General features: G+C 41.7%; 1 protein-coding gene across 2 annotated transcripts in view; it reads left to right on the top strand.

The window, feature by feature from the left end:
* The window catches only part of fam107b (family with sequence similarity 107 member B), a 34,905-nt gene extending 23,297 nt beyond the window's left edge, over positions 1-11,608 (top strand). Inside the window, exons 1-4 of one of the 2 annotated variants that reach the window (XM_080737293.1) lie at positions 1-21; positions 2,940-3,111; positions 9,486-9,642; positions 10,076-11,608. The exon at positions 1-21 is cut by the window's left edge and continues 145 nt beyond it. In XM_080737293.1, coding sequence (XP_080593419.1) covers positions 1-21; positions 2,940-3,111; positions 9,486-9,642; positions 10,076-10,195 — 470 coding nt within the window. In that variant the 3' untranslated portion in view covers positions 10,196-11,608. The remainder of the gene's footprint in view (positions 22-2,939; positions 3,112-9,485; positions 9,643-10,075) is intronic. The other variant, XM_080737294.1, reaches the window with a different exon arrangement.
* The last annotated feature ends 634 nt before the right edge of the window (positions 11,609-12,242 follow it).

The following is a 12,242-nucleotide window of genomic DNA, read 5'->3' as shown; positions in this document are numbered from 1 at the left end:
ACCCCGTCTTTCATCTGCAGGGTGAGTTGGAACAAAAGTTGTTATTGGCAACATGTGATTGCAATGCAATTCATGAACTATCTGTCCTAGGATTATTGAATGCTTTAACCAGTGAAAAATAGCAGATATACAAGCTCACAGCGCAGCACCGAGTGCCACGCTGCGAGCTTGTAGATCTGCTATTTTTGAAAAAGTCGTGAAAATGTGTGCAAATCTTTGAATATATGTATTTTTAAAGCGAATGTTTGGAACTCAAATTTTGCCTCTGGGTGGTCCCTGGAACTAAATATTTTGAGATGGGGGTCCGTGGCCAAATACATATCATTTTGGAGGTCCTTCACATGAAAAGATTTGAGAACCACTGACATAGTAGTCTCTCAAGAACAGACTAACTGAGCTCCAGTTAAAGGCTGGACATTGATACAGATAAAAAGGCGTAGTTAGAATACAATAGATGTGGCTGTTTAAGGCTTTTAGAAGCATAACTATACATCACAAAGATGTTCTAAAACTCTTATTGCACGTGCCAGTGTGTTTGAGGTTGTGTGCTCTTTGCAAGATGGTCTGCTTTGTTGTTTGATCAGCAAAACCTGTCTTGAGATTGGTGTATGTACAATGTTGTGATGTAACAAACCATTAGACGTGCTTACGAATATACAGTTTCAATGGTAAAGCGAATTAATAGGCTTTGCCTTTACCATTCAATCAAGTTAGATGCACAGGTAAATGTTTTCTTTACAGACTGAAGTGCAATAGGCTTTCTCACTTGTAGTTGTGACCGACCGTGTCATAAAATGTAATAATCAAGTGTTTGAAGTTGCAATTGAAAAAAAAATTATGGTTTAATTGCATGTACCTAGTAGTTAATTTAAGATCAGACATTCTCAGTTATTTATGGGCTTTACAGTATGCCTATAATGTTTGCAGTATATGTGGCTCAGGCATCCATGCATCTAGGGAAAGTGCATTTTGTATAACTATTTGATAGATGAAAAGCTGTTGATTCTACAATGTTCTGATTTTTACATATGGATTACATTACATATGGATTTCACTTCATCTGGCAGGAGTAGGGCTGGGCAGATCGATATTATATCGATATTGTCATATGAATGAGACTAGATATCGTATAAGATTCATAATACCCTGAGATGTTGTCTTTCACTGATTTTAATCACTTATGCCCTATTTTATACCTTTATACTTTTTATGTTTTACAAATTGCAAAAATATAATCTACAAATTCACTAGCTATAGATCTGCTACTTAACTATTTTTCTGAATTTCCTTTTGAAAAATATTGATATCAAGGTATTTAGTAGAAAATGTGATATTTCATTTTGTCCATATCACCCACGCCCAGCCTTAGACATGACTCAGGACAGGAGGGAAATGTTCCTCCCCTCACAGTGTGGAACAATTATATAATTCCAACATTGATTACCTCATTGATACACAACCAACCCAAAACGTCTGAGCCCTGGCTACATGCTGTAACGTTTTGACGTGTGCTTTCAGCGGAAAGAATACTAGTCTGGAAATGATATGTCTTTGTAATGCATATTAATCAGTTAAGCAGAACACTGAGATTTCTGAGAATTAAACGGTAGATTTATCCTGGTGGACCCTCAAGTTTCCACTATTTTTATCAGCCAAATATCTGTTACAGGTTTTTTGATTGATTGAATACTTTATTAGCAGTTTGCATAGGAAAAGCACAGGACAGATCAGTTCAGATACAAGGTCTACTAATAGGATTTAAACCCAAGAAAGCACAATGGCGTGTTTACATTTGAGTCCTTTTTACTCAATTCATAGAGAAATAAAATGACAAATATATACAGTACTATGCAAAAAATCTAGACAGAAATCATAAAATAATAAGTCATATTTACAGTCAGAAATATATGGGTAGTGTTAGACTTTGTCTTTATTTTTTACCAGTTTCGAATTGCAGCCAACTGTTTTAAAGGAGGGTAGGGATTCACACTCCTTTAAGGCCGTTGGTAGGGCATTCCACATTTTTGTGGCATAGCAGGAGGATGAATTTCACCCTATGTTTGTGCTGAATCTGGGGCGCCCGCTGGCCTAGTGGTCAAGGCGCATACCACATACTAGGCTATGATGCCTGCTGGCGTCGCCGGTTCGATTCCCGATCCGGACGACCTTTGCCACATGTCTCTCTCAATTTCCTGTCAGTCTCTCGCAATTTCCTGTCAGTCTACTGAGTCCTATCAAATAAAGGCATAAAAAAGCCCCAAAACAAATCTTAAAAAAAATGTTTGTGCTGAATCTGGGTTGAAACTGATGAAAGTAAAATCTATGCCTCACTACTTACACTATGTTTTTGGGCGCCTCATCGCCTGCTATCGGGTCCCATTGACAAATACTGCACTTCCAGAAAATACGGCCGACCGTCACCCGATGTTGCCCATTGTTAAAACGCACAGTCACTTAAATTATTCACACAAAAAAAGAAACACTTTAAAATAACTTTACTTTGAGCATTTTCTCTGAAATAAAGCTGTTGGTACGCACTTTAGTTTGGAGAAATGCTATCCACCTGTTTCCGTGAGAATTTACTGTCGAATTTACGGAGAACAGCAGACATACAAGCTCACGTCGCGTCGCAGATGCAACCATTTTGAGCTTGTAGATCTCTCTCGGCTGCGATGCCGGAACTGCTGCACACCTTCTGCGCAATGCACGATGGGAGATCATGGGACGTTGGAAACTTGTGGATAGATTAGGAACATTTGACTTTGCTTCTTGGAAGTTGTGTCAATGACTTCACATCGGTGAAACTGAGACTGTGGAAGCTTAAGGAGCAAACTGTTAATGGCTAACGTTTTTGTATACTTTTCACATCGGTGCATCCCTGTCTGAATCTTCTAATGAACAGTGTTGGAATGAAACTACCTTTCTACCTGTGCACACAGATCCGTGTGACCCTGGTCTATCTCTGTCACGGGGGAGGAGTGTCATGGCGGAGCCGGACTACCTGGAGGGAGACTGCGATGAACTCATCAAACCCAAGAAGCTGATCAACCCTGTCAAGGGTTCCCGCAACCATCAGGACCTCCACCGAGAGTTACTCATGAACCAGAAGAGGTCAGAACTCAGTCTATTTGCCTCTAAATTCTCTCTCTCACATATTGGCTTGTCATTGTGTGGTGCATACCTATAAAATCAGTCTGGTACTTAAACAACACATTAAATGTCCCAGATGGTGCCAGAGTCATCCCCTCTAGCTGCCCAAATTTCTCCCATCCACATCCATTGTAGAATACAGGGCCCTGTTGCGTCACTGCATGCGTGATGACATCACTTGGTCACATGACCGTAGTCAGGATGTTGTTGTCTTCCACCCAGTATGGGCCAGTGTAGCATATAGCTGTTGTGTGCCGATCATAATTTGGTCATTTTGCCAGCAATGCCCACAGTTTTAGCCATAAAAAATACATCAGAGATAAAGAGCTTTAAAGTTTGAGAAATGCATTGGATTATATGGAGGAAAACGGCGGCGCGATGCTCTCAGCGTCTAATGGAAACAACCCGCGGTGATTGGGTAATATCCACGGGTAGCCCCGACCTTACGGTAAGATTTAATATTGTTACTGTAAATACAGTAAACACGTCAAACGCGCCGTGGGCCTCCGGCGACATCAAAGAGTTTGACGCGTTGACACCACGTGGGCATTTAGTGAGTTAATGACGATGGTTGAATGCAAAGTAATAGATTTACAAGGTTTTATTTTTTCTAGTTGTCTAACCTGATCCATGATTTTAGACTATATCATTAATTCTGGACAGGTTGTCCAGGATAGGCTTCTGCTGCTTCTGAATGTACAGTATGTTTTTCCCTTCATTTCCTGCAAAAAACTAGAACTAACTGTGCATTCAAGCTCGCACCAAAACAAATCCTTTCCCCAAATGTAGGAGCCTGACTTAGAATAAGGGATTCTACAGTATGATGGTCTGATGTGATGTATAGGCCTGTGCAAAAAAATCGATTCACTATATTATCGTGATGTTAATGCTGGCGATTCAATTAATCGATTTTCAAAGTTCAGAATCGATTTTCCCGATTTTATTTATAAAAAAAAAAAAAGTTTTTTTTTTTTTTTTTTTTTAAGGCGAAATTAACCTGAAGGTGAAATAACCACTTTCAGTCAGAGTAAGTACAGGTCCTAAAGGAACAGTTTTAGGTCATGAGGATGTCATGTTATGGCTAAAGCTAGCACAGTGCTGTAGGCCTGCAGCACAGCGATCTTTTTTTTCTTTCTTTTTTTTATGACTGTTGTGTTCTGTGTTTTCTGGCATCTTGACCAGGAACATGTTGTTGTAATGTTGTACCACTGGCACTTTGGCTGAAATAAATGTCAGAAAGATTGACTGACTTTATTTGGCTGCATTGATTTGAAGTATATTCAACTTTTAATGTTTTATATTGTTTAGAATTGTTTTAAAATGTTTCAATATAAAAAAGCTGTAATTTTTGGGGAAAAATCGCAATAATCGTGATTCGAATTGCAAATCGCAGGAAAACGCAATTATCGTGATATAATCGAATCGTCACCCTATGAATCGAAATCGAATCGAATCGGGAAAAAGTGAATCGTCACAGGCCTAGTGATGTAGTCTTGCTGTTAGTTTTGGGTCTGACTCTGAAGTCTGAACTAGGGATGGGACGATACGCGATACTATCGTTTATCGTGATCAAAAACACTCACGATAATCGTATCGCGGAGATTTAATTTATCGTGATATCATCCTCCATCATTATTTGCCGAGCTGCATATCCGGTACCACTTAAACCCTCTATTGGTAAAAGGTACGTATAATATACGTACTTGATACAGTCTTTTTTTCACTCTCAAATCAAATGCCTTTGCCAAAGTGAGCTTCTAGATCTGCTATTTTTTGGCAAATGTTCCCGCCACCAGTATAATGGATTTTGATTATCGTGCTAATATCGAAAATCGCGATTTCTTTTGTCACAGTAATCGTGATGTGAAATTTTCATATCGTCCCATCCCTAGTGTGAACTGACTTGCTGCTCCGACCCCAAGGGGGCGATGCATCAGTATTACGTAAAGCTCTGCACGTAAAACTTTAATAAGGGGTATTATATAAAACCTTCAGTATACTGCGTCACAAGTCCCTTAAAGAACATGAGATGTACCCCGAGTCTGGAACGCAGACTATTAAAACTGGCACATGAAACATTCACAACCAGAGGTCTCCAGCTGTGTGCGTGTACGTTAGTGTGCACGTGCGTGCGTGCGTGTTTGCATACACAAGTTTGCTTATGGACATTTGCCTGCGGCTCTGTAGTCTGAGCTATAAATACATTCATAAATGCACAGTGTTGCGCATGTTTGCACACACGCACACTCACAACAGCTGTTACATCACAGAAGGGATGCGTCAGCCTTACACAGGTCAGAGACTGAGGTACATTATTATGATGGAAATTACCACAATATCATCATCAATGCAAAGGAGAAGCTACACTGTACTGTATTTTAAGAATGCCCTTGTGTCTGCGTTGTTCCAAGAGATAATAGATACCTAATTCAGTATTTTCAGCCCAACCCAGCTGATTCGCTGCCCACAAGGAACGCGTGAGCAATTAGGGGTTAAGAGTCTTTGCTCAGGGACACACATCGACATTGCTACCCTGGCCTGGAATCGAACCATCGAATATCATGCAGCAATGTCATTGAGCTACACGGGGTGGGGTGTTATGGTCGGGGTCCCAGTAGGGGTCCCTATAGAATGGCCCCCTAGTGGATTTAATGGGGCAAATGGGAGACTTGTTATGACTGGGCTCTCTGCTCCGTACTGCAAACACAAAGGATGTTTCGCCTCATGGTGGATTAGTCACGGTGATATATGAGAGAGAGATGGGGGGGGGGGGGGGGGGGCTGGATGGATGGAGAGGGGAAAAAAGAAGTTATGTAAGCAGGATTACAAAACCATCTCCAGCTGGGGGTCTGTCTGTCTGTCTCTCCTCCCTTAGTTACCTACGTTGTTATGACAGACCCCTCCTATGCGTACGCGCGAGCGGGCACAAGGCACTCACACAAATCAAAGTGCACATTCCATATATCCCACAGGAAAAGCACGAGCATCAGTTTACAAGTCAGGGTAGGCACTTGTGAATGTCCTTGGATTGAGCACATATACGCATTAGTTATTAGGTAACTTCCTAGAGTGCCAGAGGGTCTCTGAGGGGTCAGGGGTCAGGGGGGTCTATGCTTATCGTCGTTGTCGGGTGGAAACCTCGTATCTCCAAGTTTCAAATTTGTACGTTCTTTCGCAAAGTAAAGGCCTGCTTCATCATACAAGGCCGTCGCACAAAAGTAGTGAAAACAGCAGACAACGCCTTGCGGTGCGAGGCGTTGTGTGCTTTTAGATTGGCTGTTTTCACTAGTTTAACCCATTTAGGCCTAGGATTATTATATTGAATGCTTTAACTATTGAAAAATAGCAGATATACAAGCTCACAGCGCAGCACCGAGTGCCGCGCTGCGAGCTTGTAGATCTGCTATTTTTGAAAAATGGTGAAAATTCGAATTTTTACCCGATTCTAAAGTGTCTTTTCAAGATCTTTTGAAAAACCCATGTTTCTATGTCAGCAATCTGGCTAGCCATCATCAAAGAAAAGGTCCTTTTCACTTAACTGGAGCTCAGTTAGTCTGTTCTTGAGAGACTACTATGGCAGTGGTTCTCAAACCTTTTCATGTGAAGGACGGACCCCCATCTCAAAATATTTAGTTCCAGGGACCCCCCAGAAGCTAAATTTGAGTTACAAACGTTCGATTTGAAAATACATATATTCAAATATTTGCACACATTTTCACGACTTTTACAAAAATAGCAGATCTACAAGCTCGCAGCGTGGCACTCTTGTGGACAAGCTTGTAGATCTGCTATTTTTCAATAGTTGAAGCATTCAATAATCCTAGTTAAATCATTTTTAAAATGATAAAAGCAAAACGAACGCTTTTGGACATACAAGGTTTCCATCCGACAGCAACGTTATGTAACATGCCCAGAGCAGAGCCGCATCCAGCAGGAGCATCTCTTGTCAGAGTGGAGCTTGTTATTGCCACGAGAGTAACCTTGACCTCCTCCCTCTGACTTAATCACATTAATTACACTGCCGAGGCCCGGCTGAGTGTTTTCATAGGACCCCTCCCTCCATGTCACTGAAAACCAGGACATGTTTTAACTACAACAGGGACCACCCTGGTGGAAATGAACTCCCACCTGTTATTGGAACAATGAGGACTTTGGGTTATGTAATCGTTGGCGTTTTTTATTAACCTCTTAAACCGAGGCGCTGTTGTGTCGAGCTCAAACTAGCTGCGGTATGTTTCCTCCAACTTGCATTCTCAGTCCATGAATGTCTGTCATGATGACAGTGAATAAATAAACCTAGTTTTCTTTCAAAGAGTTGAGTAATCAGTTTCATGCTGCTCTCTGTCTGTAGATCTTAAGGACATTGGATAATTTGTCCGAGGGTTCTTCATACAGTATGTGTGCGTTACTGTGCCTCCATTAATCTGAGACTTTGATGTTTGTTTCTGTTGTCTTTTGAAGCTGGCCGCATGTCTCTCTCTCTCTTTCTCTCGCTCAACCTCCTCTCCCACATACAGTTTAAGCATCTTTTTCTGTTTCTCTGCCTCTTCTCACCCACCTCCTTCATTGTAATTTGGGAATATGGAGAATTGCACAACAGTCGTTTTTAGCTCATCTAAGAAATGCTTGTACTGTACAGAAATGACCCCGTCCTCCTTAGTTCAGTTTTACAAAATCAAAAATCCCACCTTGTGTGAAGTTAGCGGTGCTATTTATGAGTTAATTTCATTAAGCATCCTGCGAAGCTTGGGCCAATGTAACCCTGGGCGTACAATAAACTTTGAGCACTTTCTGCCAAGATGTAAGCCAGATGTGGACCAGATATAGGCCACACTTCAGAGCCCAGACAAAGCCAGATGTTTGAGCTTATAGCTCCTTCCAGGAGCACCGCTCAAAAAGAAAACAAAAAAAAACAACACAACAATCCTCCCTATGTCGCGATGCTTTTCCAACCCAATGTAACAGATGTTTATTCGTGGCTAAATGGGATTTCATAGCGTGGTTGATATTTTTCAGGAAGGCCTTTATCCCTACAGTCCGACACATGTGTGTATTTACAGAAGAAAAAGCCATGATCCCTTCCGTCCTCACATAAAACCTTCTAGTGCTGGCACAGATTAGACGGACAAATCTGGACTAATCTGGGATGTGAGAAGTCAACATTAAACTACGATTGACGTTTTAAATCGAAACAGTGGTTTCATCAAGCTCCATGGCAGTGTAGAATCAGGTCATGCCTCTCTCGTGCATGATCGGTGAGCATCAATCTTATGGGTGTTTGTTTTGTCTAAGTCAGTGGTTGTCAACCAGTGGTCTGGGGATCATGAGTTGGTAACCAAATTGGACCCTTATAAATATTTAACTCTTAAATTAGAGTTAAATTATTGTTACATTAACACCTGCATTACTTAGTCTGTGTGCATACAGACACCCCCCGCCCCCCCTTCCTCGCCTCTATGACAGGTATCAAACGGGTAGTTGTCTTTGATGCTTTCATTGATAAGAGAGATCCCTAACGAGCACTTGACACATTAATGGCCCAATCAATTACCTCAGTTCACAACCCCTTTGAAGTTTAAGAGCTCTGGCCAGCCCCCCCCCCCCCCCCCCGACAAAAACGTCCCTACAAGGGATGAATGTCAACATAAACAGTGGAACAAAATCAAAATACAGCCAGAGGGATGTGTCTTTCTGCAAGGAAACACCGCAGCACAACAATATAGTGGCCGATAGAGGGAAATATTCATATACATATATAAAAAATAAGTTACCTAGTTTCCCTGGGCACGTACCTTTTTGGCGAAGCCCGAACTGGCGAACAGGGGAAATCCGCCTGGAGCTGCGGCGTCATTTACAATAACGCCACGGGCAACAGGCGAGACCAATGCGCAAGCACTCAATAACTACGAAAAATGCCTTAAAACAGAGCCATGTTTAAGACAATAAAACGATTCGCCAGATCGCTACGGTAGGGGACATTTTCCCTGTTCGCCAGTTCGGGCTTCGCCAGATCAGGACTTTCCCGTTTCCCTTTAATTTACTAGAAGTCTACTCAATTAGAGAATGTAGAAGAATTGTTATTTTGATCAATTTGCCTGTTATCTCTCCTATGGTACCAACATCAATACAGCATGGAATTTTGTAAAATCATGTCCAACGATGACAAAATATTCTACGTCTTGGGTCTGAGAGGCTAAAATCTCATCAAATGGTGGTCCGTGTCTCAAATGCCGAATTAATAATGGTCCTTTGTCCTTGATATGCAAAGGGTTGAAAACCACTGGTCTTAAGTTATTGTCCAGTAACATGCTCTCTCACTGCTGGTCTTCTCACAGGGGTCTGGCTGCCCAGAACAAGCCAGAGCTTCAGAAGGTTCTGGAGAAGAGGAAGAGGGAGCAGGTCCTCAAGGCCCAGAGAGAGGAGCAGGAGGCCCACAAGAAGAGGAGCGACCTGGAGATCGAGCTAATGAAGCGACAACAGAAACTAGAGCAGGTGAATGGCCATTCAGAAACGCTTCATTACAACAAATATGACTTTGTTACACCGCAACACAGAACAGCACATCCAGCTGCTTTAAAAAGTGTGTGTGTGTGTGTGTGTGTGTGTGTGTGTGTGTGTGTGTGTGTGTGTGCGTGTGCGTGTGCGTGTGCGTGTGCGTAACACAGTATACTGCATATAAACAAAGCAAAAGAATGAGCACAGTAGGAGCAAAGTTCTTCACATTGTGAAACAGAAGCACAGAGTCGATAAAGATAAAAGTTAATGACCCCTATATAAACAGAGGTCCCCACCCAGTAGAGAAAAACATTGTCTTATCACCTCTGCACAAAGAGAGAGTGTTCATATGTAGGCCAGTCAGTCAGTCAGTCGAACCCCATAAGAAATCTGCCTGTGATTAAACCCATGTCTGTCTGTGTTCTTCCAGTTGGAGCTGGAGCAGCAGAAAAACGAGGAGGAGCAGGAGAACACCCCCGAGTTCATCAAGATGAAGAGCAACCTTAGGAGGACAAAGCAGGAGGCGGACGGAGAGGAGCGAACCACCTAAGAGGCCGGCGGGGGTGTCTGGGTCCAGCTGTGTGTGTGCAAGTGTGTTTGTGGACACGGAAGTGCCAGGAACTGCATGTGTACGATAGAGAGAGTGTGTGTGTGTGTGTGTGTGTATGTGTGTTTGTGTGTGTGTGTGTGTGTGAGATGGAATTCCTGGTTCTTTTTCCCCCGGCCAGACTTTTCCTCCCACAGTGAGGAGAGACTTTACAGACTAAAGCCCCCCCACCCCCCTTTTTGCCCTGCCTTGGACCACCAGCACTCCTCCTCCCCATTCCCAACCCATGCACCTATTCCAATGGACCTAAACACGGACACCTTATGTTGGTACATTGATGCCGTGACAACGGCGAAAAACAGGCTTCGGCTGAGGTGCGATAACAGATGCAAGAAAACACACAAACAAGGATTTAGTTCCCTCTCTCCGCTCCTCTCTCTCTCTCTCTCTCTCTTTCCCTCTCCGCAGAAAGCTGTCATTTTCTGTTTGTAGTTGTTGATGTTGTTATGTCGTTGTTGTTTTCTTCATCTTCATAATCGAGGAAGGAAAAGTGGACACTGGATGGACTCTCAAAGCTGTGTATTGTAAAAGCCAAAATACTGTGCTTTTTTTTGTTTTGTTATTTATGTTAATAGATTTTAGCCCAGATATAGGGAGAACACGTTTGGTTGTTCCATATCTCAGTTTGTTTTACGCTTAGTTTGTGAAGCCAGGACAAAGGGGAAGGGGTGGGGGTGGTAGTGTATTCCACAACTTAAGGGTTTTTTGTATTTTTTCCAATTCAAAACATGCCATTTCCCTCTGAAAGTTTGAGCAATATTAGAATTCCAAGGTGTGTTATTTTCTTTACATATTCTGTTTGTTTTTTTAAATAAATAAAAGTGTTACTAAATAAATAATTTAATTTTGTTAGGTTCTGTGAAGAGTATAGTTTCAGGCCTGATCAGTTTTTGTGTGCTTTAATGAACAAAATATTTGATAGATGTCAAAAAGTATACTTTGAAGTATGTACAGTTACATGAGCATCAGCTATGAAAAAGCAAAATGTCATTGTGTGGCCCTTGAAATGTCACACGTTCCCAAACCGTGCTGATTAACTTCCTTATTATTTGTGACTCCACTATGGTATCATTGTTTTGTAATGGCGGCAGGACATACCAGACAGTTAAGTGGGTGATGAATGCCCGTTGAGGACTGCAAAACAATCAGTATGTTGAGCTATCACAACATTACAAACTCTAATCGTATTGTTCTTGATATCCAAGTGGAGTTTAATATCACATGAATGAATGTGATGGGCCTAATGTTCTAGTCTGTATGTTTACAAGCACTGATCTATCGTTATTCTCATGGGAACAAGTATACTCTTTTTGTCCCTCTCCCCTTCAACCTCTTCTTTGAAATAAATATTTTAACATGTTCTATTCATTATTTCTGTCTTATGTTCATTACCCTTTAAACTTTATTCTCACATGATGTGAGAATTCTCATACTTCATTCAAATAGGGAATCCTCTTCTGAGAGAGGAGAGATTCCTTCCATCTCTTGATGGAAGGAATAAACATGAACTGGACAACAGATTAATGACTTGAAACTGTAATGCATTACCCTGGTCAGTGTGCACTGCTGAGCTCCTGGGTGCCTGCTGAGACAACAATCAATGTTTATAGCTGAACAATCAACTGCGTACCAGATTGTATAACCAGTGTTGGGGAAGCTACTTTTAAAGCGTAGCTTGTAAAGCTACAAGTAGCCAATGTTGCCAGATGGGAAATGTTGAATTATCATACCGGAGGCTTAAAATTATCGTATTTGAAAGTACACAGGCAAAAAACAAATCACACTCAGATATAAATATGTATCTTTGTAAACTGTTTGCTCTGTTCAAGGGTAATAACTAACAAACAAACACATTGGGCCTGAATAACAGGAGGAAGAAGATCCTGTTTCAGAAATAAACTTCCAACATCATTCTCATTGTCCCGGCCTTCTCTGAAGGCAAATACAGTGTCTCTCCAAAGATAAACACAAGGGGGCGACAGAGACAACT

This window comes from Nannobrachium achirus (genome assembly GCF_963921795.1).
Source record: "Nannobrachium achirus genome assembly, chromosome: 11".
NCBI lineage: Eukaryota > Metazoa > Chordata > Actinopteri > Myctophiformes > Myctophidae > Nannobrachium > Nannobrachium achirus.
Note: the sequence above shows the minus strand (reverse complement) of the source record. Positions and strands in the feature narration are given on the sequence as shown.